This window comes from Sphaeramia orbicularis, chromosome 12, assembly GCF_902148855.1.
Source record: "Sphaeramia orbicularis chromosome 12, fSphaOr1.1, whole genome shotgun sequence".
Lineage (NCBI taxonomy): Eukaryota > Metazoa > Chordata > Actinopteri > Kurtiformes > Apogonidae > Sphaeramia > Sphaeramia orbicularis.
The window spans coordinates 21,498,476-21,525,890 of NC_043968.1; the positions used below are offsets into that span (position 1 = coordinate 21,498,476).

The 27,415-nt window shown below is 39.6% G+C and overlaps 3 protein-coding genes, 1 long non-coding RNA gene and 1 other non-coding gene across 5 annotated transcripts; 2 read left to right on the plus strand and 3 right to left on the minus strand.

The window, feature by feature from the left end:
• Window positions 1-108: 108 nt before the first annotated feature.
• LOC115430587 (uncharacterized) lies at window positions 109-25,235 on the minus strand. Its single transcript, XR_003936961.1, has 3 exons — window positions 25,225-25,235; window positions 19,951-19,957; window positions 109-898 (listed from the first exon to the last, which is right to left on the minus strand). It is a non-coding gene; the product is annotated as an uncharacterized LOC115430587 (long non-coding RNA).
• Window positions 894-5,300, minus strand: skp2 (S-phase kinase-associated protein 2, E3 ubiquitin protein ligase). The gene is made up of 10 exons (XM_030150677.1): window positions 5,191-5,300; window positions 4,334-4,587; window positions 4,138-4,249; window positions 3,563-3,706; window positions 2,862-2,996; window positions 2,662-2,760; window positions 2,446-2,573; window positions 2,117-2,168; window positions 1,278-1,385; window positions 894-1,203 (listed from the first exon to the last, which is right to left on the minus strand). Exons 1-10 carry the CDS (start codon window positions 5,202-5,204, stop codon window positions 984-986), a joined length of 1,266 nt encoding a protein of 421 aa, XP_030006537.1. The 5' UTR covers window positions 5,205-5,300; the 3' UTR covers window positions 894-983.
• On the minus strand, window positions 8,478-19,577 carry fpgs (folylpolyglutamate synthase). Its single transcript, XM_030150669.1, has 15 exons — window positions 19,423-19,577; window positions 17,437-17,565; window positions 17,250-17,303; window positions 16,833-16,897; window positions 16,146-16,260; window positions 14,755-14,832; window positions 13,933-13,994; window positions 12,810-12,912; window positions 12,492-12,569; window positions 12,241-12,388; window positions 11,850-11,933; window positions 11,109-11,259; window positions 10,872-10,947; window positions 10,032-10,098; window positions 8,478-9,371 (listed from the first exon to the last, which is right to left on the minus strand). Exons 1-15 carry the CDS (start codon window positions 19,570-19,572, stop codon window positions 8,995-8,997), a joined length of 1,737 nt encoding a protein of 578 aa, XP_030006529.1. The 5' UTR covers window positions 19,573-19,577; the 3' UTR covers window positions 8,478-8,994.
• trnaw-cca (transfer RNA tryptophan (anticodon CCA)) lies at window positions 20,424-20,495 on the plus strand. The gene has a single exon. It is a non-coding gene; the product is annotated as a tRNA-Trp (tRNA).
• On the plus strand, window positions 21,223-26,885 carry cdk9 (cyclin-dependent kinase 9 (CDC2-related kinase)). Its single transcript, XM_030150678.1, has 8 exons — window positions 21,223-21,295; window positions 21,434-21,547; window positions 21,845-21,926; window positions 22,587-22,677; window positions 23,146-23,312; window positions 23,424-23,595; window positions 25,648-25,796; window positions 25,875-26,885. Exons 1-8 carry the CDS (start codon window positions 21,255-21,257, stop codon window positions 26,238-26,240), a joined length of 1,182 nt encoding a protein of 393 aa, XP_030006538.1. The 5' UTR covers window positions 21,223-21,254; the 3' UTR covers window positions 26,241-26,885.
• The last annotated feature ends 530 nt before the right edge of the window (window positions 26,886-27,415 follow it).

Below are 27,415 nucleotides of genomic sequence, written 5' to 3' on the forward strand. Positions count from 1 at the left end.
AGTCGATAAGTATTTTCTTTATATTTAGTGAATCAAATTAACAGAGTTACAGCCTAGTATTATTTCACGTTTCAGTTTTAAAGGTTGTTATGTAAACCAATTAATTTTTAGACAATCACTCCATGTGCCAATTACACAGTAAACTCTTGAGATGGTACAGAAAACCACATTTCAAATATCAGGGTATCATGTTTGATAAAGTAGAAAAGGATGAAAGCAAAAGATTAACTTAATTTAACTCCGTTATCACTGTAGCCAAATTAAAGCATTTAAACTGTGCCATTTCATCATTAGATTAAGGAAGAATTTTATTTACAAATAAAACCCATGAAAAGACAAGTGTTTGTACTCAGTGGATTTACTCAAGACTCAAGGAGAAAATGTACAGTTCAAATTTGATTTGTCTGTTTGAATAAAACAGTTTTATCACATTCGCAGCCACAGTGACAAGGGATCCAGCAGAAATATCCAAACCTGGTTCAGGAGCTGAAGTCCACATGCATCATTTTACATTAAAACCTCCTCAGTGATTAACAGACTCTTCTTTCTGATAAAACAGCACTATTCAAGCACATTTCAGTCTCTGGACTTAAAATATAAGAAGTCAGCTGACCCAAATATTTCATCCTACATTTGATTCCAAGTCTTTCCACTTTGTTTCTCACAAATTATTTTAAATTAAAAACATTATTAGAACCTAAAACATTTAAAAAATTTTTAAAAGTATAACATTGCAACAACTGTATTTAACATTTAAATTCCCTTTCCTATGTAATAAAAAAAACAAACTACGTGCTCAATTGTTCAGTACTTTCAGGTCTCGTCTGCTTGGACCTTCAGTACCGTCAATGCGAGTCAACTAACAACTTCTGTAGCAGCAACAAACACTGAAACATGGCTCCACGACTGCACAACGGGCTACACCTCCTGTACATGTGGAATACTGCGGGGTCGGACACACGGTCACACTGACTCTGGCTCAGTTACAGTTTGAACCTCAGTCGACATTTCCTGTTCCACATGGTGCAGTCGCTGAGGCTGCCGATGAGTCTGCTGGAGGGAGTGGGCCGGGCAACAGCCGTGAAAGGCCTGGAGTTAATGGAGATGCGAGGCATTTCTTTCTTCAGGGAGGGCAGGTGGCCGTCAGTCACAAGGCCAAACACGTCAAGCAGGTTGAGCGTGGGGATGTTTTCACCCAAGTCACTGTAAGACACAGGACCTAGTGTAATCTGGAGAACAGAGACAGAAGGACAAACAGACAGAGGGACAGCACTCACCTCAGGGCTGCTAGGTTTATGTGGTAACAGCGACTCAAGGACAAATGCACCAGACACTTAAGCTGTGCCAAGACGGGGAAACTGTCAGCCATCAGCAGAGTGCTGTCACTGTAACACAGAGCAACTAGGGTCACCATGACAACAAAGCTGCACTCATTGAGATTTAAGTCCATAAATTGCAAGTTTTATCAAACGTCATAATTCAGTATTTGTGAGTTGTGGAATTAATCAGAATAAGCAACTTCCTCAGTTGCAGGATCCAACATCGTCCTTTAAACTATCTGATATTCTAACAGTGATATGATAGAACCCCTGAACTGCAACAAGCTGAAAATGGTAAGTTTTGACAGACATGCATCTTTCTGTGGCATTTTTCTTTGTAGGAATTTAGCCATTTTAATACCATGACACGTCTTCATTCAACTAACACTATTACAAAATGTAATGTCACAGCATCTGTGTTCAGCACTGCCAAATAACGGGCCAAACAACCTGGAGACCATATGCCAGAGCAATAGTGGAGAGTGTCAGGGTGTACAGAGTGTATATCCAGCACTGTCAAAGTGCCAACAAACTGGGGGAAGCTCTGGCTATGAAAAACCAGTATTTTTTTTTTTTTAAAAAAGGAAAGTGTACTGTGTAAAATATTAAATTATGCCTGAAATAAAATGCACATTTCAAGGTGATGTGCAATAAAGCAAGTATAGTCCACAATAATTGCAATATGACATTTTCACATCATGTAGCCCTAGTTTGTTACAATGCGTAATAAGGTGACGCTAACCATTGTGTTGATACATAAATACCATGCTCAAAAGTTCTGAGTAATTAAATCTTACCTCAAATCTAGTGTGTGAATTTGTTGGCATCTCGACACCAGCACTTTTACATCTGAAAATAAATAAATAAAACTTTTTTTTTTTTTTACATTTTTCCTTATGTAAATACAGCAGCAATTTAACAACTCTAAATATGAAATGTATTGAAGTATTTGAACATTAATGCATCACACAGTTTATGCATAACACTGGCTTTGTCATAATCCATATCACATCACTATCACTGGAGAAACAGTATTCTACAAGCCAAAATAATTCTTATTTGGAAGATCCAAATGAAATACAGAGAATTTGCCGATGCGAGCTGTACTGAACCTCCTCTTCCTCACCGTCTAGTGTCAGGTTTTCTCTGTAGCCACTGAGGTTGAGGTGTGAAACACTGGAGCTCACATTATTCACAACACTCTTCACATGATTACTGGTGAAACTGCACCATGATATGTTCAGCTGCTCTATCCTGCAGAGGAGAAAAGAGTAACAGTGTAAGTCAACTTCACATGTACAGCAGCTGTAAGGATGCAGATGAAGTAGAAGGAGTGGAGGACCTGCAGCACAATGCGAGCATGTCAGCCAGAGCAGTGGCAGAGAAGCCGGAGCAGCCGCTCAGATTGAGGTGCAGCAGGTTTACATTTTTGGCTAGAGAGCTGTGGAGAGACAAGAGGACATCCATGAGTTATAGACAAAACTCAAGAACAGCTTTCTCAAGAGAAGAACTTCTGCTGAAGCTGCAGAGCTGGACTCTTACTGGATGATGGAGTCTGAGAGCTGCAGTCCCTCCAGGCTCAGGTACTCCAGCTGCCTGCAGCTGCAGATGATGCTCTCCAGGGCTGAAGTGGGGATAATGGAGCTGGACAGATCCATCTCAACTAATGGGACCAGCCTGAACAAGAGAACAGACAAACATCAGGCTTGAGAATGTCTACATATTATAATTAGCCATTTATTAATACTGCTACTTTATTATCACTACTTTGACACTTGTTTCTATACTAGTATTTTCCAATGTGCAATTGCCTGTTTTCACTATCATTTTTTATACTTACTGTATTGCTATTTTCTTGTGTGTGTACATGCAGTGTTGTGCTGCTATTGGAACCTCAATTTCCTGAGGGCTCTGCCCAAAGGATCAATTAAGTTCTATCTAATCTAATGATGGGCACACAGAAAACACTGGATGGCATTTGGATGACATAGTAACCTGCATCAAACCTAGAGCAGTAACCTTAGAGCACCCAGGATTCAGATGTTAAGTTCAGATTAGTACACGATACCTTGAGCAAACTTTTGTTTTCAGACAAGGACAGAATAATGTTGTCCAAGTAGAAGAAAAATGGAAGAAACGTCACCAATAGCGCTAATGCTCTGACTTTTCAGTCTTTGTGGGATCACTTGACGAGAGTGTATCTCCTCAATAAAGGCTTGGACATTATCAGTCATCAGACTTACCCACTGCTTATGAAATGTAGCTCCTCCACAAAGGCACGGGGACAGCGGAGCCGGCGGACTCCAGTCTTCAGAACCTGCTGCAGAGCAGGACCCATGTGAGTCAAGCCCTCCAGATCCACACTGTGCCACAGAGACTCATCAAACCTACAGCAAACACACAGGCAGGTCAGTGTCCTCTTAAGGCAGGAGGGGAAATGGACTCAGGTTAATTCAGGATAAATTAGATGTGCTACATGAATACTGTTTTATATTGATAACAACAATCTCCTGTATCACTCTTTTCAACCAACTAATTAGAGATAAGATGAGCTGGTATTAACCAAAGGCACAGGATCAGAATATTTTAAAGAATTATAATGAGATATGATAAACAAGACAATCAATCATGAAATTTCTGTAGACACACTATACTTTGTTTGGTCTAGACAGCACAACTTCTATATCTATGTGTGTTAGAACTTACTAACTACACAAACTGGCAGTTTCCCTTGAAATATGAGCTGGATAAACAATGACTTCAAATATTTTAATATGAGTTATAGACAATGGAACAATCTGTACTACTGAAGACTCACGCCAAGCGATTCCAGCGTTTGCACACTACAGACACCCTGAGGAGGCCCTGCAAAGGGAGGTAACAGAGGATCCTGAGGATCAGCTCATCTGGCAGGTGGTCCCATGAAAGGCCTGATCAGAAAAAAAAAGCAATGTCAGATTCTCCTAATGCAGGAATAACACCTGTTGAAATGAGGTCAGACAGGTCAAACCTACCCGTGATGGCTTCCCTTTTCCTCCTGGATCGCCTACCGAGGACAAACTGGGTGTCATCATTCTCCTTGTCCTTGCTGATGAGCCGCTGGTGTTTGGTGTGAGGGGAACACTGTTGGATGAGGTCTATGGGGGTGCATTCCGCCTCCAGAACCTCGCTGCGGAGACCTCTGGACCTGCGTTTGTTGCCCCTCTTAGTCGACAGAGACAACATGGAGCCCTGGAGGTTTTTGAAGGGCAGATCCTGCAGTGGCATGCTGGGGAAATGAGGAAAAGTAGCACCACGATTATCACCCACTGAAAACACAATGTCTACCCTATAACAGACGACATTCACGTGTTGTTTAATATAAACATGTGAACTTTGTTAGCAGACTGTTAGCTCCCTCTGCCCGCCATATTGACGCAGCCACCAGAGGAGTGACCGCGCAAATTCACATTGCATTAGAAAAAAACTAAGATTTTGTCCATTTCAGTTCAAACTCTGGCTGCATCTTCAATGACATTTGCTTTCCCTGGTCTGTTTCTGCAGTTAGTCTGTTTTTATGAAAGCTGGACACTGTACAGTTACCATGAAGGAGGCATGGCTTTGGTGAAAGCGCGGTATCGATTATGAAGAACTTAAACACTTTACCAAAAGTTCACGTAATTGAGATTTCACGTCCATAGACTGGTTTATACGTTACAGATATTTTCTTTTTGCTTTAAGACATAAATGTCCATATTTAAGTCACTTAAACACATCAGAGACAACTGATAGCTGAGCCGCGCAGGGACATAAACTACGATCTAGTTCCTAGTACAAGCTAACAGGTACGACTATTTAATAGTAACGACTCTTGAAAACATCATCAGCATACCTGTCTTTGGTCATGTCCTCCAGCTCACATTAACTGTAGTTAGGAAGCATACAAAGTCACATGCAGAGACCGACTGTTTTCCTCTCCGTTACCGGACGCTTTAAACTCACCGCCAGCATCAGGGCGCCCAGCGTCCCTCACGTCACGTTCGTAGTACAAGTTATACGTCTTACGTCAGACGCTCTACATGTGGCGTTCAGGGATTTCGTTTTTTTTCCCAGCATTTCGACGTTGCACAACGTGTTAGGATTACAACTGTAGTGTGCTTTAGTTTTTCAACCCACGTTCTGATTTTACTTAAATATGAAGCATTTGTTCCTCTAAGGTATAAACCATTACATACATATACACTCACGGAATTTAATAACACACCACTTACAATATCTTGAATATAATTTGTGCAGCGTTACTTTCAGATCATGAAGGGACACACATTGATTCAAAGGCATCTCTTTAATGAATTCAGTCACAATTCATGACATTACAGACACTATTATGCTATGTATTACACAACAATCAACTGTTACCAAAAAGTTGGTTCCACCAGTGACAGGGTTTCAACGTGAACATGAGTCAATAGTTCGTATTAGGGGTGTGTATATGCAAGAATCTGGCGATACGATACAAATCACAATACTAGGATCATGATACAACATATCACGATATATCATGACACTGTTAAAAGGGCAATTTTTTGTTTCTTTTTTAAAAATGATTATTTCCTTGAAGAATTGAATTACACCAGAAATATGTACAAATATTAAACACATTTTATTTGATCACAACAGGATCTGATGCTATACCACAAAATGTTCCTGTGTTAAAACTTAAATTGTTTTACAGACATTACAGTTTAAGATCCTGCTCAAATGTTCATATTCTGTTGGGTTTCTGTAAATTGGCTTAGAGTCTGGTTTTGACCAACTCTGTATATAAAGTGTCATGAGATAACTTTTTTGTTGTGATCTGGCGCTATATAAATAAAATTTGATTGATTGAGTGATTTGATTGGTTTTCCCCTGTAAGTCGCTTTGGAAAAAAGCATCTGCCAAATGCATAAACATAAACATATTCTATTTTACTTCATAACTAACATCATAACTTTATTTTTGTGCAATCCCAACAAAGGAACTAACATAAAGGAATTAAAGGAATGTTAAATAATAATAAAGTATAAAGAAAAAAGAAAAACAAAAAAACAAAAATGAACCTCCACAATATCTGCATTTGAATAAATACCTAGAAATATCGATACAGTATTTTTAAAATATCGATACGGTACTATGAAATGAAATATCGCGATATATTGTAGAACCGATATCTTCTTACACCCCTAGTTTGTATGCCCTCCATTCGCGTTCAAAACAGCAGTGATTCTTCTTCTCATGGAACGACAGGCCCTGCGGATCTGATCCTGTGGGATGGCCGCCCACTCCTCTGTCAGAGCCGCACACAGCTGCTGTTCTGTTTCTGGGGGGGTTGGACGCCGGCGCACACGGTCGTTCAAACAGCTCCACAGGTTTTCTATAGGACTGAGGTCTGGACTCACTGCTGGCCAGTCCAGAACGTTCACATCATGCTCGTCCAGAAAACGCATGCACACACGAGCAACGTGCGGCCGAGCGTTGACTTGTTGGAACGTGGCACCAGGTCCAACAGTTTGGAGGAAGGGGAGCACAGCTGGGCCCAGGATCTCATCGCGGTACCGGGCAGCATTCAGGTGTCCCTTAATAAAAAGGAGCTCTGTCCGGTGGTTGGCACTGACTGCAGCCCAAACCAGGACACTAGGCCCACCCCATCTGACCTCTGGGATACACACCCCCTCATGCACCTGCTTGTGTACCTGTTCTCCACCATCAGCCCTGAAACACTGAAATGTCTTTTCATCAGAGAAGACCACCGTGGACCACTGCTGCAGGCTCCAACCACGGTGCTTGATGCACCAGTTGAGACGTGCCTCACGGTGTAGTGGTGTCAGAACACATCCAACCACTGGGCGGTGGGGTCCAATCCCCTCTGCCCGGAGTCTGTTCCTCACAGTGCGGGCATGCACCGGCCTGTGGTGGGTCCCTATAGTCTCAGCAGCAGTTGCTGTGGCTGGTCTGGATCTGGAACGCAGGTGCAGCAGACGAATGTAGCGGTCTTGTTTGGCGGTGGTCACACGTGGTCTGCCTGTTCTCGGACGGTCGTCGGTGGTGCCGTAGTTGCCAAATTTCCTTTGGAGTCGGCTGATTGTCGAGTGATTGACGTCGAATGCCCTGGCAACTGCTCTGCTCGACTGTCCTGCTTGCAGTCTCCCAATCGCATGGTTCCTCTGTGCTGTCGTTAGCCGTGGCATGTTGGATTAAAAACACTGCCTGTTATAGTGCAAAGGGTGTCCGTCAAAGGCATGGTCATTTGGGATGAGTAGAATTTGTGCACCAGTACTCAGTTGTAAACAGGTCTGATATTGTATGGTTGCCTGCTGCCAAAATCAGTGAGGCGTAACCTAATTTTTTTTTTGTTTGTTTCTGGTTTGGTGCAAAACATAATTGTAATAGAGCTTTAAACAATCCTCCTCAGAAAAATTTAAATAAAAATAAAAAAACATGGTGCGTTATTAAATTCCATGAGTGTATTATAGAATTCCATTTCATTAATATTCTCTCAATTGTTTTTTTTAAATCTTTACTCTAAGTGAACATCAACAATGGAAATACTTGCTTTGGGGTTTAATTGCAAGTAGTTTCATTTTTCAGGCTTCAGTATGTTTAAAAAAGGGGGCTTCACACAATTTCCTTATCCTTATGTTTAATATTCTCTTATTTAACAGATTTCAGCCTTTCAACAAGTGACAAATTATATTTCAGTGTACTCTGTTCAACACAGATCAACATTAAGAGAAAATCTAGTGTCATTAATTTCATTGTGAGGGTGAATTTAAGACATGTTCCAACTCAAAGGATGAATGAATGTGGTTGAACCACATCCTTGATAAGTGTCCTGGGTGATTACAATGAAAATATTCAACACTTATCAGACTTCCCTCAATATAATTTTATTATAATTAGCTAATAAACAAATACATACAAGAATGTATGCATTATTTTCAAAGAACTCAAGTCCAACTTAAGAATGTTTTAAATTATTCCAAGACAAAATCACAGTTCAACAGATCCATGATCTTCAAATGCCAACACTAGTGTTATATTCATTACAACACTGAGGTGAATAGACCATATATATGATGCATTTACTGACAAAGTGCACATTTACACGGTGCAATGAGGGCTTTCATTTTTTTTAAAAAAAGTTAACCCAAAGCAGGTTCATAACTCCACATAGTACATATAGTAACTCTGCGTTTCAGTTTTCATATAAATGTAAATAACCATTGCACCATCCTGGTTCATAGATGGCACAGTAATCCGATTCAGCCACCTCAGCTCATGTGTTCATGAATGTACCCGCTGCAGTTCATGTAAACACTTTTGGTTTCAAGTAAGACTGAAGATACGTACACAACACATTTGTGTTCGTCTGTAAGGCTCTGGGTGAAGCTGTGGCCACTGGAGGCCTGGAGCTGCCTTGGTCCAATCTAGTTGACACCTAACATAACCCACTACTGAGAAGCTACCAAGACAACAACACCTGCCTAGAATTCCTCTGTGAGGATCAACATCACTGTCCAAAGTTTAGTTCCACAAATATCCCACCTATAAAAACAGAAATATCTTCCCCGAAAGGAAAATCTTAATGCAAAGAAAGCCCCCCACACATTTTTATTTACGAGCCTGAATCTACTCATTTCACAATCATGACTGTCTACTTAGAGGAGGCAGGGTCCAGGTGTTTGAGTGCCCCTCCCACCAGGTGGAGGCTTCCTGTGATGAGGACATGGATCTCAGCTGCGTCGCAGAGTGGCGCAGCTTTGGCCATGATGCTGGCTTTCACTGGTAATACTGTCTTCGCTGGGTCTGCCAGCACCGAATCCCTTCCCTGGGTGATCCACTGGAGGGCGCTGAGGATGCAGGGGAAAACCAGAGTGTCTGTTTTCTTCTCAGGGACTAGAGGTAGTGTGCCCTCGATGAGCAGCTGGGAACCGGCCTTGTCCTGCATGCTGTTGTGAAGACGCCAGCTGTGCTCGTTGTCCAGGCAGCGAGTCAACATGTTCTCCACAGAGACATTAAAGTTCTGCTGGTCTGAGAGGGGACACAACAACACACTTAGCTTAGATATTGTAGATTCAATGAAAAGTATTTACAACATTCACAAGATGGACAAAAGAAATCAATCAATTCTACACACCTCCATTAAGTACAACATAGCTCATTTGTAAATAATGATATAAACGAATAACTAATATTTAATCTACTTTACAGAAGTCAGACTACATGATATAAACTGGATTACAGCCTAACACGAAAGAGGTAAAATCAGAATTGGACTAAAGGAATGACAACTAAACATCCCTTGTGGTATGGTGAGTGGATTACAACCAATCCCACATCAGACATGCTTCAAAACTTCCAAATAAAAAGCATGTTATTATGTTTTTATCCAAGTACAACTCCATACACAACTGAGAACATAGTCAAATGAATAAATTATGTTTTGAAGTTCAAACTGTAGGTAAACTGAGAAAAAAGTAACAGATCACCTTATTTGATGAGATCATGACCATTAAAACAGACACAAACTGACAGAACATCCATCAACACAGAGTTGAGGAGATTAAGATAGAACATTAGTCATAATCTCATCTAGACTGAAGAAAGTAGAGTCCTAAATAGATATACCAAGATGTGCAAGTCATGAGAAACAACAAGATAATGTATAACAACATGCAGTCATAATCTCACCTGCATTACAAGATGCAATGGCCTCAGTGATGTTGGGGCAGAACACAGCAAAGTCAAAATGACATGGCTGAAAGAAAGACATCAGAGAGTGATAAGATACATTTTTAGGCAAATGAGCAGTGTAAACTCTGGACAGCACTGACACAGACAGATAAACCAGGACCCAGTGAAGTTACGTGTGAATTCCAGTCCAGATGGTTGATATTTTCTGGTACTCTACATATATTTTAAGATCAAGAGAACAGATATATGTAAAGGCACTGTCTATTTCCTGGAGATCATTATGGCTACCATACATAAGTTACCAAAAGCTGATCTTACGTCTAATTTCATTGTGACACCGTCTATACCATGGGTCAGCAACCCTGGTCCTAGAGAGCCACTATCCTGCATGTTTTAGATGTATTCCTCTTCCAACACACCTGATTCAAATGATGAGCCTATCATCAAGCTCTGCAGAAGCCTGATAATGACCATCAGGTGTGCTGGAAGAGGGAAACATCTAAAACATGCAGGATAGTGGCTCTCTAGGACCAGGGTTGCTGACCCCTGGACTATACTCCAAGGAAATGGCAGCAGGAATATTAGAAAATTACTATTGCATTTCAAGTTTCTTCTCAAAAACACATTTTTAGTGCCAGTATTTCTCTAATTCATTGTTTTCTTCTATGAATATAAAGAATTTTATTTGTCGTATTAAGCAGTAAGAAAGAAACAACTGTAATGTATATTTCCTCAGTTTGCACAAAGACATGCATTATTATTATTATTATTATTATTATTATTATTATTATTATTATTACACAATAAAACATCAGTATTGTATGTTTTTCTGCTCACCACCAGTAGTTTGAGCATGGCTGCTGAGTCCCTCTCTCCTGTGGCATTGAACAGTAGGACTCTGGCCACAGGTCCACTGCAAAACACACATAGGAAGTTTTACATCTGCACTGTTCATCACCTTTAAATATCGAGACACAAGAAGCTGCAGCAGCGTCACCAACTGATTTCACATCCTTACACTCGAATGAATGACCAGTGAAACTACACAGGGGACGGATTTTGTATTTGGTGTACCTTGCATTTCTTTCATGCTGGGCTGCGATTTCTCGGAACCACTGCACACAGGCCAACATACTGCGCATGGTGTGAGCTCCATCCAAGAAGTAGGTGACTGCTCCGTGTTTCAGAGTCTGATTCCTTCCAGGCCATTCTGTGTCAGCCAACCCTGAGTCCAAAGCAGGAAATCACATAAAATCACAGTCAGTGCTGTCGCCTACTATCAGGTTTTATCAAATCATGATAGTTCAAATGAAAGCAGAGGTATTTTCTTCAAAACCAATTCTCAACCTTATGATGATATGACTGATCACAGCCCCAAAATCTCTTATCTCTATGTGCTCAAAAAGTCAGAACAGAACTGTGAAAGAGAGGTTTTACATTTTCTGCTCCCACAGCCTGGAACAACCTACAGAGGGAGGTCAAAATAAAGGAGCTGGTCTCTGCAAATCCATTCAAAGTAATTTTAAATGAATAAGAACTGGATAAATCTGAATGTAGATGCTTTATTAAATTGGGTTCTGTTTTGAGATGCTTGTAAGGAACATCATTGTATACTTTAAGTACCTTTTAATTTGTTGGTGGTGTTCTATATGTATGTTTTTAGTATGGTGTTTTATGTATGGTTTTAGTGTGGATGTGTGGCTGAAATTTCTACTTTCTGTAACTTGAATTTTTCAATCTCCTTGAGTATTTTTTTTTCCTGGTTGAATAAAGGATAATAAAATGAATAATAGTTTAATTAGTGTGTAAACTCACCTTTGACCATGATGGGGCTCGGCTTGAAGGCAGTGGCCTGAAGTCCTGCTGTGTTCTCATGTGGTGTGAAGGAGAAGGTTTTACCTGTTTGAGGACATTGTGTTTGTACAGACACAGATATGCATCACCAAATGTATAAAACTCTAATTCTAACAGGAAAGTGATTTATTATAATGTCTATGTGTAGCTTTGGTGATGTTACAATTCTTTTGCTTTTCTTCTACAGTTTGTTAAAATTGAAAGGTTTCATAGGACCACTGCCAAGGACAGATGAAAGTAATGCTAAAGCAAAATCAAACTGTTACGTCAGTCTAAGCTGTGATATTTACACTGGTGACAACTTCCTTCTATTTACTTCTAGTCCAAAGGTTATCCGACATGTCCCTCTCACCTGGTAGACATCTCCTCTGCAGCCATGTGTGACTCAGCTGGAGGGCCAGGGAGGCGTTGGAGTGCTGGTGCTGCCCTGCCAGACCTAGACGCAGGGGCCCACAGTCTGCCTGGTAGTCCTCCATGGATGGGCACACCCACAGAGGACACTACAACAACAAACACACACACACACACATACACTGTCTGATGCAAAACTCTCACTCTTGTGATTAAAAAAAAAAAAAAACTCACTGAAAACATGCAACTTACTTTTATCTCTTTGGCCCTGTCCTTAAGCACAGCCATGGCGTCCTCTGGCTGTTTGACTGTGAAAGCAGGGACTCCAGGCTGAAAACACAATATCAAAAAACCTCAGTGTCTTTGGCAACATTAGTCCGAATGAGATGCAAATGAAGGTTCCTCAGTCATTGAGATATAAATTTTGAGCATTTTGTCACATTGAACTTCAACTTTTCTTTCTCCGCGACCATTGAGCAAACTTCACCAGTGATAAGACTGTGATGACATTTAAAGCCTCAGTAAAAGTTGTGAGTGACTCCGTGACACTTGATCTGTGCAGCCACAGACCTTGAAGATGCCTCCTTTCTGCCAGGCGATCTTTTCAATGGTGTCTCCGAGAATCTGAGTGTGGTCTATACCCAGAGAGGAGATACCACACACCCACGGCCTCCTGAACGGCAGAGAAACACAGAAACAAACAAAACTGTTGACTGTCACACTGGAAAAGTTTAAATGTCACAAGAAATATTATGGTGGCACAGGTAAAGTATCAGTACAGTAGTGTGGTTTCATTCAACTTAGTTTAGTATAAATATATGTTTTTCTATCAGGATGCACAGACAACTTTCATTTTACACTTTCCCACTTGGTGAATAAATAAAATTGTCCATCTTTCATTAAAAAGTGAGTATCGTCTGAGATTTTCTATACATTACCTCAAACACAGACAGATACTGGCAGAACCTCCACTGACAGACATGTTTGAAGTTATGTTGGTAAAATGTATCTGAATTTACTGCTATCAACGTTTGTACCAACTACTGTCAAAAGGAATGATAAGTCAAATGTAAGTGATAACAGTAAGTTACAGAAAAAAATTAAACAGCTTTTACTGATAAAATGTCAAACATTAGCATGTCCCCCATATGGACATCAGATGATAAAACCAGAGGCACCTGGACACCACACACCAAGTACATTTGCACATTTTGTACATATGACATGTGTCAGTGCATTCAGTCTACACCAGGCATCTGGACTGAGGCCAAACACAACTCAAGACCCAACACGTTGCAGACCAGGACACTCAGTGAGCCTCGTGGGTGAAAAGGACTAGACTAAATGTCTAAATGTTAGCTCATGTCAGTGCCCAGCTCCAATAGGACTCAAAAAATAAGTTAGTATTTAAAACATAAACCTAATCCATAATAAATGTGGTTTGATAAAGTCAGATCTTATTGCTCATGAATATTTTATTATGATGCAACACTGTGATAGAGCACATAACAGACTTTATTGGGTTCAAAATGTTATCATAAAAACATTATAGCTCATGTGTGAATCAAAGTAATACTGTCACACTATGAACACATTTCAGTAACATTTCCAAAGAGCACTACCCATCATTACTTGTAGAAGATCATAGTCAATTATTAGTGAAAGTAAATTAATAGTAAATGGTGATATTTACCTTATAATGTTTGTGCAGTCATACGCTCCACCGATCCCAACTTCAATCACAGCCAAATCCACCTAGTCAAACACAACAGTGTTCAGTACTGAGGGAAAAAAAAGCCTGATTCACATTGGGTACTGGTGATGTTTATTGAGTATACAGCTGCCTCCTGCGACCTGGATGGTTTAGTGTGTGGTCACAACATGTGTTTGTGATCATTTTATCAGATCTTTGGGTTCTGATTTGCAGGTTTGAGTAGGCCAAATTTATTACTTTTTAAGAAAATTTTCAAGGCGTTTTTGATCAAATTTAAGACCTTACATTCATAAAAACAACAGTAAAGCAGGTGTCATAGTTTTAGTCTTAACCATGTTTTAAACCAGCTGACGTTGCATTTCCATTTCTCTTTGACTAATGTTTCTGCTGCTGACGTTTAAGCTACTTAAGCTCATACCTCAACCCCTCCACCATGAAGGATGGTTTGAGGCCCCACTCATTCCCATCTGTTACGCTAAAACTTTAAACACTAATTACACACTTAACAAGTTCTTTACAAAGATTTCCAAAGCAAATACAGCAATAGCATTTATTGTGTCTGTGGGATTTTTAGGACTGTTGACTGTCATATTTAAGGGTTAATTATCAATTTTAAAGATAATTAAAACCTTAATTCAGGATAAATTTAAGATTTTAATGATCCAAGGACATCCAGTTTTATCATGAGCATCCAGGTATGAGCAGTAGAGAGGACACAAGAAGTCCAATAAGATGTCAGAATACCATTTTGAAGAGTTTTTAGCATTACAAGCAAACTGACTCTGCAGTTGTTTTACACACCTTCTCCTGAAGAAACACGTGAAATGCCAAGATGGTGAGAAAGCGGAAGTAGGCTGGCATCGTTCCTCCGTGGGCATCCTGAGGACAGAAACGATCTGCATCACTGCCTGCTTAGTTTCTATTTAATACAATCAATGAAATCCCTGTGTCATTCCCCCAACAGAGGAACTACAGGGTGGGGAAGCAAAATGTACAATATTTTGAGGCAGGGATTGAAAGACAGTGTATGACCAATTAGTTTATTGAAAGTCATGAGAATTTATTTGCCACAAGAAAATTGACATAATAGAAAATGTTTTTATTCTATGTGTCCTCCTTCTTTCTCAATAACTGCCTTCACACACTTCCTGAAACTTGCGCAAGTGTTCCTCAAATATTCGGGTGACAACTTCTCCCATTCTTCAATAGTATCTTCCAGACTTTCTCGTAATAGTTTTGCTCATAGTCATTCTCTTCTTTCCATTATAAACAGTCTTTATGAACACTCCAACTATTTTTGAAATCTCCTTTGGTGTGACGAGTGCATTCAGCAAATCACACACTCTTTGACGTTTGCTTTCCTGATTACTCATATGGGCAAAAGTTTCTGAAAAGGTATGGATAATAATGTTAGGTATGATTATGACATCAATATATGTTTGGTTTCAAAACAATTGATGTAGTGCCTGCTGAGAAAAAACAACTAAATGTTCATTGTAAATTTTGCTTCCCCACCCTGTACATTTGATGAAGTATCAGTGCTCTCTATCTCATGTCTACCTAGTGACGTTTCCTGTGAAGATGTTTTGTTACATAATAGATGGACAGTAAGTGCTGAATGGACACTACCTGTAATGTCTAAACTTGCAGGTAGACTCAGTGATCAGAGTAAATATTACAGTGAACATCTGTTGTAGCTTTTGAAGAGTCACATACAATTCATCTACATATCCAGTAATTCAACAAATTATATATTTGACAATCCCTGATGAAAAATAAGAACTATTATTTTTGGACTGCATTCTTGTGGACAAAATGAGAGGGACCCTTAATGTGTCCAAAATATTCAAGAACTTGTACAATGTGCTTAATGGCAGAAATGTGATCAATGAGTGCTGTCACATGATGGTCACACTCATCCTGACGCGACGGCTCTCATTTAGTTTTAAGACTCAATTTGACCCTGTGACTCAGACCTGAAAAATCTCAGCCTGTTGATACACACAGGATGTTTCATTCACAGACACACAAAGGGGGAAAAACAGGAATAATTATTTTTTGGCATACAGTTACAGGTTAATGTTTTAGTGAAGTCAATGAGTAGCCATACTTACTTTGAGTATCCACTGTCTTTCCAGATTTTACAACAGTCGGAATTTCAAAGCCATTTTTCAATATCGTCACAATCTTACCTTTGTTTCATCCAGCCGTCCATACACCTGCCAGAAGTATTTAGTGAAGAGTTCTTTTCCAATGGGTTGTCCATTAATCCGGATCCTCTCCCTGACCTGAACTAAATGTGGAGAACTGCAAAAAAAAAAAAAAAAAAAAAAAAAAAAAAAAAAAAAAAAAAAAAGAAGAAGAAGAAAAAAAAAACATGACAAAGGGCTCCCAGTGGTCAGAGGCTGATGCAGTAACTGCCATGTTAATGTTCATAAATATAAATGGTTACTGTCTAGATCTACCTCTTGAAAATGTGACTAAATAAATACTACTACAGAGTGAGACAGTTTCATCTCAATTATAGGGTTGGTGTTTTTCCTCTACATTAATTTACATGTTTTAATGTTAACCTACAGAGGTGACAACATATTTTTAAAGATAACTCAATGCCATAAATATGAATCTAAATAAAATCAAAAACCTGTTATTTCATTTTACTGGTTTAATTTTGAAATTACCTATTCTTGTTTGGTTGTGGTTAGAGGACAAAGGAAGGACAACACACAGCTTTGGATTGCATCCCTTTTGTTGTTAAAAGATGTTGCACTTTTTCTTCCAAAAAACATTACCTCTTCTTTCTCAGTACCAGAAAGCACAAAGCCCCTCAACTGATATCTCATGTTCATATCAACTGATATTTTACACTGAAGTTTTACCTGTAAAATCCTGTGCGGAAACCATAGCTTCTCAAAATCTGCTCAGTGAATGCACATGTTGATCCCTGAAAGAGAACAAACCAAGTTAGAGGTCACATTGGTCATTGTCTTCTTTAGTGAATGAACACTTAAAAACATGTTTACATGACCTTCTAACGGTTTGCATAATGTAAGAGTCAGTTTTGAAAACAGGCTCTATAATCCATTCCCTCCTCTAAAATTTAAAGCACAGACCTGAATGATTCACTTACATAAGAACTGTTTTCACAGATTAATATTAAGAATTATTTGAAATCCAAACTGTAGTTCAATATGTGACCATCTCTGTGTGTACATTATGTAATCAATACAGGACTAACTGGCCCATTGAAATGTAACACAGGACACAGCAGCAGTTGGTGTGTCTAGTTATCTCACCTTGCCCTTTGTTCCTGTCACATGAATGATATTGAGATGGTCCAGTTCGTCCACCTTTGAAACACACACACATAACAGATAAGACTAAATGTATTTACCTATCAAAATATAATGACAGAACAAAAGCAGTTGTCTGTTATCAGTGACATTATCACAGTAGGTGACAAGTATTACAATGCAGACTCACAGTGAGACCAGATCGCTCCAGGAATCCTTTCATGGCCTGAAGCTGAAGCTGAGGGTTGCTCCGCTCTCGTCGAACCTGTTCCAGAGCGCTAGCATTGGTCTGCAGTGTGTTCAGAGTGCATACGGCATCCTACAGCAAAACAAAAAAGAGAGTTTGGCTCATCAGTTGGACATATGAAAACCTGACTTTGACTTGCATCTTACGACTAAAATCAATGATGAGAGGTTATTTATTAATGTTAGACTCTATCCTCAGGTTAGCAGCAGGAATGTCATTCACTAGACAGGACGCTGTTACATCAATTTTAAGCTGGAGCATGTGTTAAAGGGAATTATGACTTTTTACTTTAACAGTCAGTCCAACACAAGCTCCTTACCAAATGGGGATTCATCTAGTGCTTTACATCAACTGTATTATTTATCTGTACTTGAGGGATTTAGGAAAAAGTGTAAAAAACAGAACACAAAAGTATTTTTGAGAGATTGAGCCTTAAAATGAAATAAATTCACTATATGCGTGTGTGTGCCATTTACAATTCCCGTAAGAATCAACTGGTTTTCAGTTTGAGTTGAAATCAGAGAGTACACATTGTAAGAAAATTTGCAATTTTCTGAGTTAAACTAAAAACAGGCAGAATTTTCTCCATAGGCAGTAAATTGGTGTGACGGGACTGAGAGGTCACCACTCAAATACAACCCATATGACCAATTATAACAGATCACATACCTCCTCCAATTAAACTAATTTCACCTTACCATGTCACTCAGCCCTAAGTCACCATCCATGACAAGTAAAACCTTTTATCACTCATATGAGGAGGTATCTCCCCTCCACTAACCCCTCCCCACTGCAATGTGAGCTGCCATAATACACAAAGACTTCTCAGGATACCATCTTTAACACCTTATCTTTAATTGTGACAACTGAAGAATAATAAGAAACTGCTGTTATAGCTCAAATATCTTGGCTCTCACACATGTACTTATTCCACTATTGAGGTGGCTTTTAATAGATGAAAACATATTCAGTGTGTGAGCTACAGAAGCTCTGAAACTTTTCATTTCTGCATCATTACACCATGTATACAGGTTGGAACAGTAGCTTTGTGATTTTAGGCTGTAAGATGACACTGCACTCAGATATCAAACATGTGAGATATAGATTATTTTCATATTAATGTACTATAGACATTCAAGATAATTATTACATGATTTGTATGAAAAATGTGTAACTGTTAAAAACATATACACACACGACTGCTGAATGACTGCAGAACTAGTTTAAAACGGAGCTTGAATGGTGGAAACATTAGAACAGTATTACTTTTTTTACTTATTTGTGTTGAAAGAGTTTCAGTGTTGTAGATGATTCACATAATATCTTTTCAGATAAATAATTCCAAATAGGTTTTCTGAGGCTTACACAACGCAAATTTACACAATGAACAAACAACCAAAAAAAAAAAAACTGTCAATGTGCTTTTAATAAGAAAATAACTCTAAATAAAAAAGGTAAATAAAGTGAAGTACCACTGGTAGGCAGTAACAACAAAAATGTATTGATAATGACTGAACACATGGGTTGTAGATTGAGGAAACAGAACAACAAGAAACAAAGAAAAATGTAAACAAGCAGTTGTCAATAACCAGTCAAACATGGCATCAGACAGAGGTGGACCACGTGTCTGGCTGGTTACACTTTGACAGTGGACTCTACTGTGTACTATCTGCCAACGCTACAACTTTTCTCAGCACTGTCACTCACAGACCTGCGGCTAGCTTCCACTGTACAACACCTTACTTCCATCTCCAGAGTCAGCTGCTCTTTCTGCGGACTCACATCGTGTCGTCAGCCATTTTTCTGTGTTATACTAAACTCTACTTTTACTAAAGTAGCTAATAAACGTGTCCAAGTGGGAATGGGTGCTAGCTAGCAGGCTAACAGCCACAGTAAAACCCGGGCTAAGGTTCTGTCATCGGTTCTCACCTGGTACTCCATCCCCGGTATGTGCGGAGCCGTCTTGGTGCTGTAGTATCTGAGTGAAACACCCGCCAACCTGGACGCATAGTCCTGCCTCTGGAGCCGCGCGGCAAACACGCAGCCCCGCTGCCAAACGCGCGACATGCACGCCATCATGGGGCGTTAAGTTAACAGCGGAAGCTGCGGCCAAATATGGGCGTCTCCTTTGACAGCGTAATTACGTCACGTCACGCCCCCTTTAAGTTTGGTTTAATATGGTTTTGTTGAAAACTTTTTGTATCATATCCTGTACAAACTAAAAATACTGAACATTTAGAAATAATCCCTCTAACGGTTACCTCTATTCAGTTCTGATTTCAGCAGAATTAAACAAAAACTACTGTACAGATTTTCATGAAACCTGGCAGAGTGGTAGGGCATGGGCCAAGGATAAGTGCCTTAAATTTTATAGCAGATTTACTAAAAGAAAAAGCGGGATGGTTTTCAGTTCCTTTAACACTGAGAGCCCCGACTAAGAACTTAAACTGACAAGACCTGAATTCTGTAAACTGCAACTGAATAGCATAGTGACAGAGCTACTTGTATGTCATTTTGGATTGAATGGTTCTCAAAAAGCATCACAGTTTCTTTTTTCCTTTCTTAATTCTTTGTGTCTGTTATTTGTTACTGTTGATGTGATGAAAAGTGGAAGCTAATTTAACAATATTCTTTGTAACAAAGGCAACACTATGTAGAAACAGAAGAATCTGAAGCTCTTTGTCTTTTGAAAACTGACTCAGACTTAACCTGTTCCTGTGGGTCTGGAAACCAAACACTGCTATCAACTAATAAAATAAAACCTGTCAGTTCCACATTGCTTATTCATTACTTGCCATGTATTTACTTGGAAACTGAACTGTGTACACATAAGCTACTGCAATACCAGAGCTGATAATGTTAATAATTACAAATAATGATCAGCTGTTTTATATATACTTCTATACTTGTGTCATTCATCATTTTTAACGGACTCTGTGGCGCAACGGTAGCGCGTCTGACTCCAGATCAGAAGGTTGCGTGTTCAAATCACGTCAGGGTCAACATTGTTTTTGTAAATTTCATGCACTGACGGCTTAAAACATCTGTACACATTTTGAGGTTGATAGGGGACACTTTACCACAAGAATATATCGTAAATAAAGATACGTTTTGATACACAGTTGGAAAAAAAATTCACAAAAAGACATTACTAGTGATTAAATTGTGATAAATAAATAAATAAATAATTGAAAGATACAAATATCTTAACATGTCTAGGGTGTACCCCTCCTTCGCCCACTGGTAGGCGACTCTCGATGATAAAGCGTATACATCTATCTATATCTTAACTTTTGCTCGTCATTCAAACACAAAATGATCACCTCTACATGAAATCAAACTATATGTTCACAAATTGATTATCAGTATACGTTTACTCAGCATTTTTGTTTGCCAAATAAGTATATTCCCAATAATAGTTACGTTTGTCTTCAAATAAAAATATTTGACATTTCTATGTATGCTATTACTCCTCCGCACCGCTAGTTGTTGTTAGTTCATTCTTTTCCACTGCGGTTACCTTCAGGTGTTTTAAATAAACTAAAATAATAGTTTGGTATTATTAATAGCTTCATGAAATTTATATAACAAACAGAAAAAATGTATATATTCAAATTTTTTCTGGGGACGGTTTGTTTTTCAAAATATGTATACTATGATACATTTGTGTAAATTACTCTGAAGGCCTGTGGTGTGTCGGAGCTTCAGTTGTTGTCCTTGAACGCATCATGCGTAGTCGGGTTACGCAGGACGAAACAGGGATGCAGCGAGACAAAACAAGCAACGCCGGTGGGGCTGAAAAGTAAGAATATATCTTTAAAAGTGGTGTATTTGCTAAATTACGTATTTATCATCACGTTCGCTAAACCCATATCTGCTTTGTGTGCTTTGAGGTTAAACAGAAAATGTTTTTATAACGAGTGAAATGTGTGTTTTTCAGGCCCGACCGGGAGGCAGCCATAATGTCGAAGTACTACGACGGTGTTGAGTTTCCTTTCTGTGACGAGTTCTCAAAGTACGAAAAAATGGCCAAAATTGGCCAGGGGACGTTTGGGTGAGTAATTTGTTTTAATATGTGTGTGTGTGTGTGTGAGCTTGTGAGAACTGGCGTATTCTATTAGTTTGACTTCAAGTGCTAATTGGCCTAGCTTATCATCACAAGTAGCTAACGTTAGTTTATGTGTTACATTACACCGAACCTCCTCTTTACTAACGTAAACACGGCGTTTGTCAGTTAAGTACCAGCCAAATTAAACTACTTTCAAACCGTTTAAGTCCTAGACAAAGAGATGCAGTATGTGTGTAGTTCAAATTTTTAATTCGATATCGTTTCTTTTCTTATGTACGACAGGGAGGTTTTCAAAGCAAAGCACAGACAAACTGGGAAGAAGGTCGCACTGAAGAAAGTTCTCATGGAAAATGAGAAAGAAGGGGTGAGAGACCAGTCACATTATATTTGTGTTTTTCCTTTTTGGCGTCTTGGGTTGGAAGCTTGAACTGTTTGCACAAACATGAGACAGGTTTGAGAGTGGTATCCTGCTGGAATGTGTGAGGTTTGTCTAGACTAACCTTTTACCCTGTGTTTAAAACGATGCAGTTTTTTTATTAAAACCTCTGTATTGCAGATACTTCTGAGGTTTAGATTCTGAGTTAGTGTTGTTCCTAGGGGAATCATTAAGGTAGCTGAATGTACAAACATTTACTGAAAGTTTAGCGCTTTCCTATGAACGCATACTCAAAGCGCGTACAGTGGATCCATTATTCATTCACTCACACATTCACACTCTAGTGGTGGTAAACTACATATGTAGTTAGCCACAGCTGCCCTGCCAATTCGTCCCCACCAAACATTCATACACCAGTGTGAGTATTGTCTTGCCCAAAGACCCAACAGCACATGACAGGACAAAGCGGGATTTGAACCACCAACCCTTCAGTTAATGACGGCACTCTACCTCCTGAGCCATGGCTGCCCCCACTTAATTAGTAATTACAGTAGCACTAGTACAGATCTGCATGAAGACAGTTGATAACATAATGCTGCAGTCATAATGCATCAGGTCATGTTTATCAACTCCTTGTTTTTCTTTCAGTTTCCAATCACAGCTTTAAGAGAGATCAAGATCCTGCAGCTGCTCAAACATGAGAATGTGGTGAATCTGATAGAGATTTGCAGAACTAAAGGTCAGTGCTGACTATTGGTATGCTCTTGTGAAATGAAAATTATTTGTGTATTTTTTTTGGCTGGTGGGTAGTCTTCTGAACACCCAAACAACACATGCTTTCACCACACGTGTCTGATCAATGCAGAAACATGCAGCATTAAAAAATATACAACCTGTGCATGCATTTTGTGGTCCATGTACCATATCAGTTTAGGCCAAGGGTGTCAAACTCAGATCCTCAAGGGCCGGTATCCTGCATGTTTTAGATGTTTCCTTCTTCCAACACACCTGATTCAAATGATGAGCCTATCATCCAACTCTGCAGAAGCCTGATAACGACCATCAGGTGTGCTGAAAGAGGGAAACATCTAAAACATGCAGGATACCGGCCCTTGAGGACCGGAGTTTGACACCTGTGGTTTAGGCAATGTGTTCATCAATACTAATTTTTTCTCTCTTTTTTTGTCTTTCGCATTCTTTTTCCCAGCTACTCAGTTCAACAGATACAAGGGCAGCATCTACCTGGTGTTTGATTTCTGTGAGCATGATTTGGCTGGGCTGCTGAGCAATGCCAATGTAAAGTTCACTTTGGCAGAGATCAAGAAGGTCATGCAGATGCTTCTCAATGGACTATACTATATCCACAGAAACAAGGTGAGCCATGAATCACCTTCCACATAATTAAAAAGAACAACGTAGGGATCACTTATCATTCTGTAAAATACAGTACTATGACAATAACTTTATTAACTTTTGCTTAAACAGATCCTCCACAGAGACATGAAAGCAGCCAATGTGCTCATCACCAGAGATGGCGTCTTAAAGCTGGCAGACTTTGGTTTAGCACGAGCCTTCAGTCTGGCAAAAAACAGCCAGGGGAACCGCTACACCAACAGAGTTGTCACACTCTGGTACAGGCCTCCAGAGCTGCTGCTAGGTATGAAACCACAGAAATGAATACAAAGAGTTGATATGACAACAACTCCATATTTCTTGGTGATGATGCATGGTAGAAGTTTATTGAATATCAGAGTTTTCACATCTCTTATCAAATCTGATTAGTTCATTTTCAGGATGGAAGAGAAAATGTATTGGTTTGAATTAAAACTGTGTTTTAAGCAACATAGTAAAAAATATAGAATTTATTTGGTGATCAATGATGTAAGGATTAAGAATAAACAAAACCTTTATTTCCTCACTATTTTGTGACATTCATTAACACTTTCAGTGCCATGGGCCGATTAAATCGGCTTTACGAAAACAACCTGTAAAGTGCCACGGGCCGATCAGATCGGCTTTGGAGAACACGCCATATTTGTGTACAAACAAACCATCCACCCCCATTTCTTTCTCACATTTCGATGACGTTCTTTCTGTGTCCCCCTTTTGAGACCAAGCAGACGGGAATTTGAGGTCACGCGACCGAATAATATTTTTATATCTTTTTAATGTTTCTTATTCTCTGGTGTTTCATCAGAGGGAGCCCTCCATGCCGGGGGGCGGCTGTGGACTCTGGGGGCTGTGGCACCTTCTCTCACTGGGGTCCGCTCCTTTCTGGTGGGTGGGGGTCCCAGTTGGCCCTCTCCCACTAGTTGGGATGCGGGGCTGTGTTGCTGGTGCCTGGTCGCCGGGGTCGGCGGCTGCCTCCTGGTGCGGATGGCTCCCTGAGACAGCGCCTCCTAAATTGATGTTTTACTTTTACTTGTACATTTTTGTTCTGGTCTACCCGTGTTCAGTCAGTCTTCTTAAGTATGTGTGAGCTTGTGGGTTTGCATGTATATGTGTGTGTGCGGGTGAGTGGGTGGGTGTGGGTGGGGGGCAGTACTGATTTTTAAACTGATATGTAAAGCACTTTGTGCTACAGTTTTTAATGTATGAAAAGTGCTATATAAATAAAGATTATTATTATTATTATTATTATTATTATGAATTATGCAAATTACGATCAATAATGAATCGGCTGCGTCCGGTGCGTTTTGAATCTAATTAGCAATCGGTCGGATGTTACCGAGCGGTTTCCTGCAGGATTCTTCAAATATTATAAAAACAACGCGAAATACTGAAAAACAGCCAAATTCTGTGGCACTTTTAAGGCTTATTAGCCCCTTAACTGTCTGGCACTTAAAGAGTTAAACACTCACCACTTAAAAAAGAAACTCAAAAGGAAATTAACAGTGAAATAACTAGTTTGAAATTTGGAGCATATAGAACAAATACATGTCTTGTATAATTCATATTACAGTAGAAAAACTAAAGCTTAATGGTGTGTGACTTGCAGTCAGACTCGTAGAGGTGGACTGTTCTGTACAGCACGCTCAGAATCTAGTTGCAGCTCCTTTGCAGCTGCCAGTGATAATCCTGTCATTCTAGCTGGTGTGTTCATGATATGTCCATGTCCTACGTGTCTGACCTGCAGCTCTTTTCCCCACTCAGTATCATCATGTGCCAAGTCTATTTTTTCCATCATGTAAGTGTGAGATGCCTAGGTTTGTACAGTCAGTGACTTTTAAACCAAGCCATTGTTTTAGTTCTTACTGTAAAATCTAAATCTTACTTTAAAATTGACAGTAACACAATTTTTTTTCTATGTGACTTAGAAGAAAAGATCAGAGAGTTGGAGATGAATTCCCACTCTGAGATTGTTGATCTCAAATACCATGTCTTAAATGCTGAAGAATTCACTATGTAGAACGAACCATTACTGTTTTTGTTGTCAGATAACGGAACAAGAATGACACATGGTCACAGCTCTTAACTATTATCTTAACCTTAAATCACAATGAGTCAACTAAACTGCAGATAAAATCAGTTAGTACAGTACTAGTCTGTGAAAACAGGGAACAAAAAGTTATACAGCTGTGAGTGTCTTTTATCACATTTCAGTTAGTTTTCCATATGAATTAATACATTTCAAAATGGAGTAAAACTACTCAAAGCTACACTTGAAGTACATTTGTCTAAGCCTGGTTTCTTTTTTTTGTTTTGATAGGTGAACGGGACTACGGCCCCCCTATTGACCTCTGGGGTGCAGGCTGCATTATGGCAGAGATGTGGACCAGAAGTCCCATCATGCAAGGCAACACAGAGCAGCATCAGCTCACTCTGATCAGCCAGCTCTGTGGGTCCATCACTGCTGAGGTAACATGAACTAAAGTTGCATTTCTCAGAACCAGAAATTTTTAAACTGGATATTGAACGGTGTTCTCCTTGTATAAGGTGTGGCCTGGTGTGGATAAGAAGTATGAGCTTTACCAGAAGATGGAGCTGCCCAAAGGCCAAAAGAGGAAAGTGAAGGACCGTCTGAAAGCCTATGTTAAAGACCCGTATGCCCTGGACCTCATCGATAAGCTACTGGTCCTGGACCCGGCACAACGAATAGACAGTGATGATGCACTAAACCACGACTTCTTTTGGTCTGACCCCATGCCATCAGACCTGAAGAACATGCTGTCCACGCACAACACCTCCATGTTTGAATATCTGGCCCCACCTAGGCGGAGGGGCCACATGCCCCAGCAGCAGCCCAACCAGAACAGGAACCCAGCCACCACCAGTCAGACTGAGTTTGACCGAGTGTTTTAGATCACAACAAATGTGGCTGGTTGGACCATGTTTTTGGTGAACGTTGCCGGGAGGTGCCTCAACTTTTCCTTTTTTGTTTGAAGACACAAGATATTGGGGATTGGCAGGTGATTATTGTAATGTCTGGAGAAACTAGAGTCATGGAAAGCCAGCCTGTTAATATTCCATTGTTCAGCTGTATATGCAGTTTTTTTGCTTTCAGGGGCACCTTGACTACAGAGGCCTCTTAGTTTGAATTTTGATAAACATGTAAGTATTACTGTAAAGTATTGGTGTATATTGTTCACATTTGTTTTATCTACCTTTTTGTACAAAAAAGACTTTTACAAGCAGCATCGTTCATCGGGTTTGTTTTAGAAAAGGGACAGAGCAAGTTTTATTTAAATATTTTTGCATTGTTAATGGAACATAAAAAGAATATAGCTGAGTTAATGTGATGGCATCCTCTGGATATTTGACTACTACAGTGTTAAAGTAACTATTCAGAGAACTAAAGGCTAGTTTATATTTGAGAAAAGGTCCAATCAAGTGTGATGGAGAATATGTATGTACAAACAGACAGTAAACATTGAAGACTGACTGTATAAAACCTACTTTACTAAAGCTTTACATGATGCACTGCAAAAAAATAAACATTTAAAGGAGGAAATCAGGTCACTGTTGGCTGAATTACATGGTTGAGGGTTTCTAGTCCTTTCACTTCCCCATCTCCTTATCTTTTTGTGTCATGCCAATAACATAAGGTGTCTTTCATTGATTGTTCTGGCCTTAGACCTCTGGAGGGTTTTAGGGCTGTCTGAGCTCACACCAGTTACAAAAGGGTGAAGGTGGGGTCCACCCTGGATGTGCTGTAGGGTTATAGAGGTGGATACAGATGAAGATGAACAACCATTCACACCTATGGGTAATTTAGAGTCACCTGCTCAGATGCCTGTCTTAGAATGGTGGAAGGAGGCTGGAGTACCCGGGGAGAACCTGCAAATACCATTTAGAAAGGAACTCAGGATCTTTTGCTGTGTGGTGATGATGCCAAGCACTGCACCACCAACATTAGCTCATGCAAAATAAATAGACCTTACAATATTCTTAACCCAGTTGAAGGTCCTTACTTTGATATCCTTTCCAGTGTTGGTTACAATAATTACTGGAAGTATCAGTGATCTCTGCCTAAGACT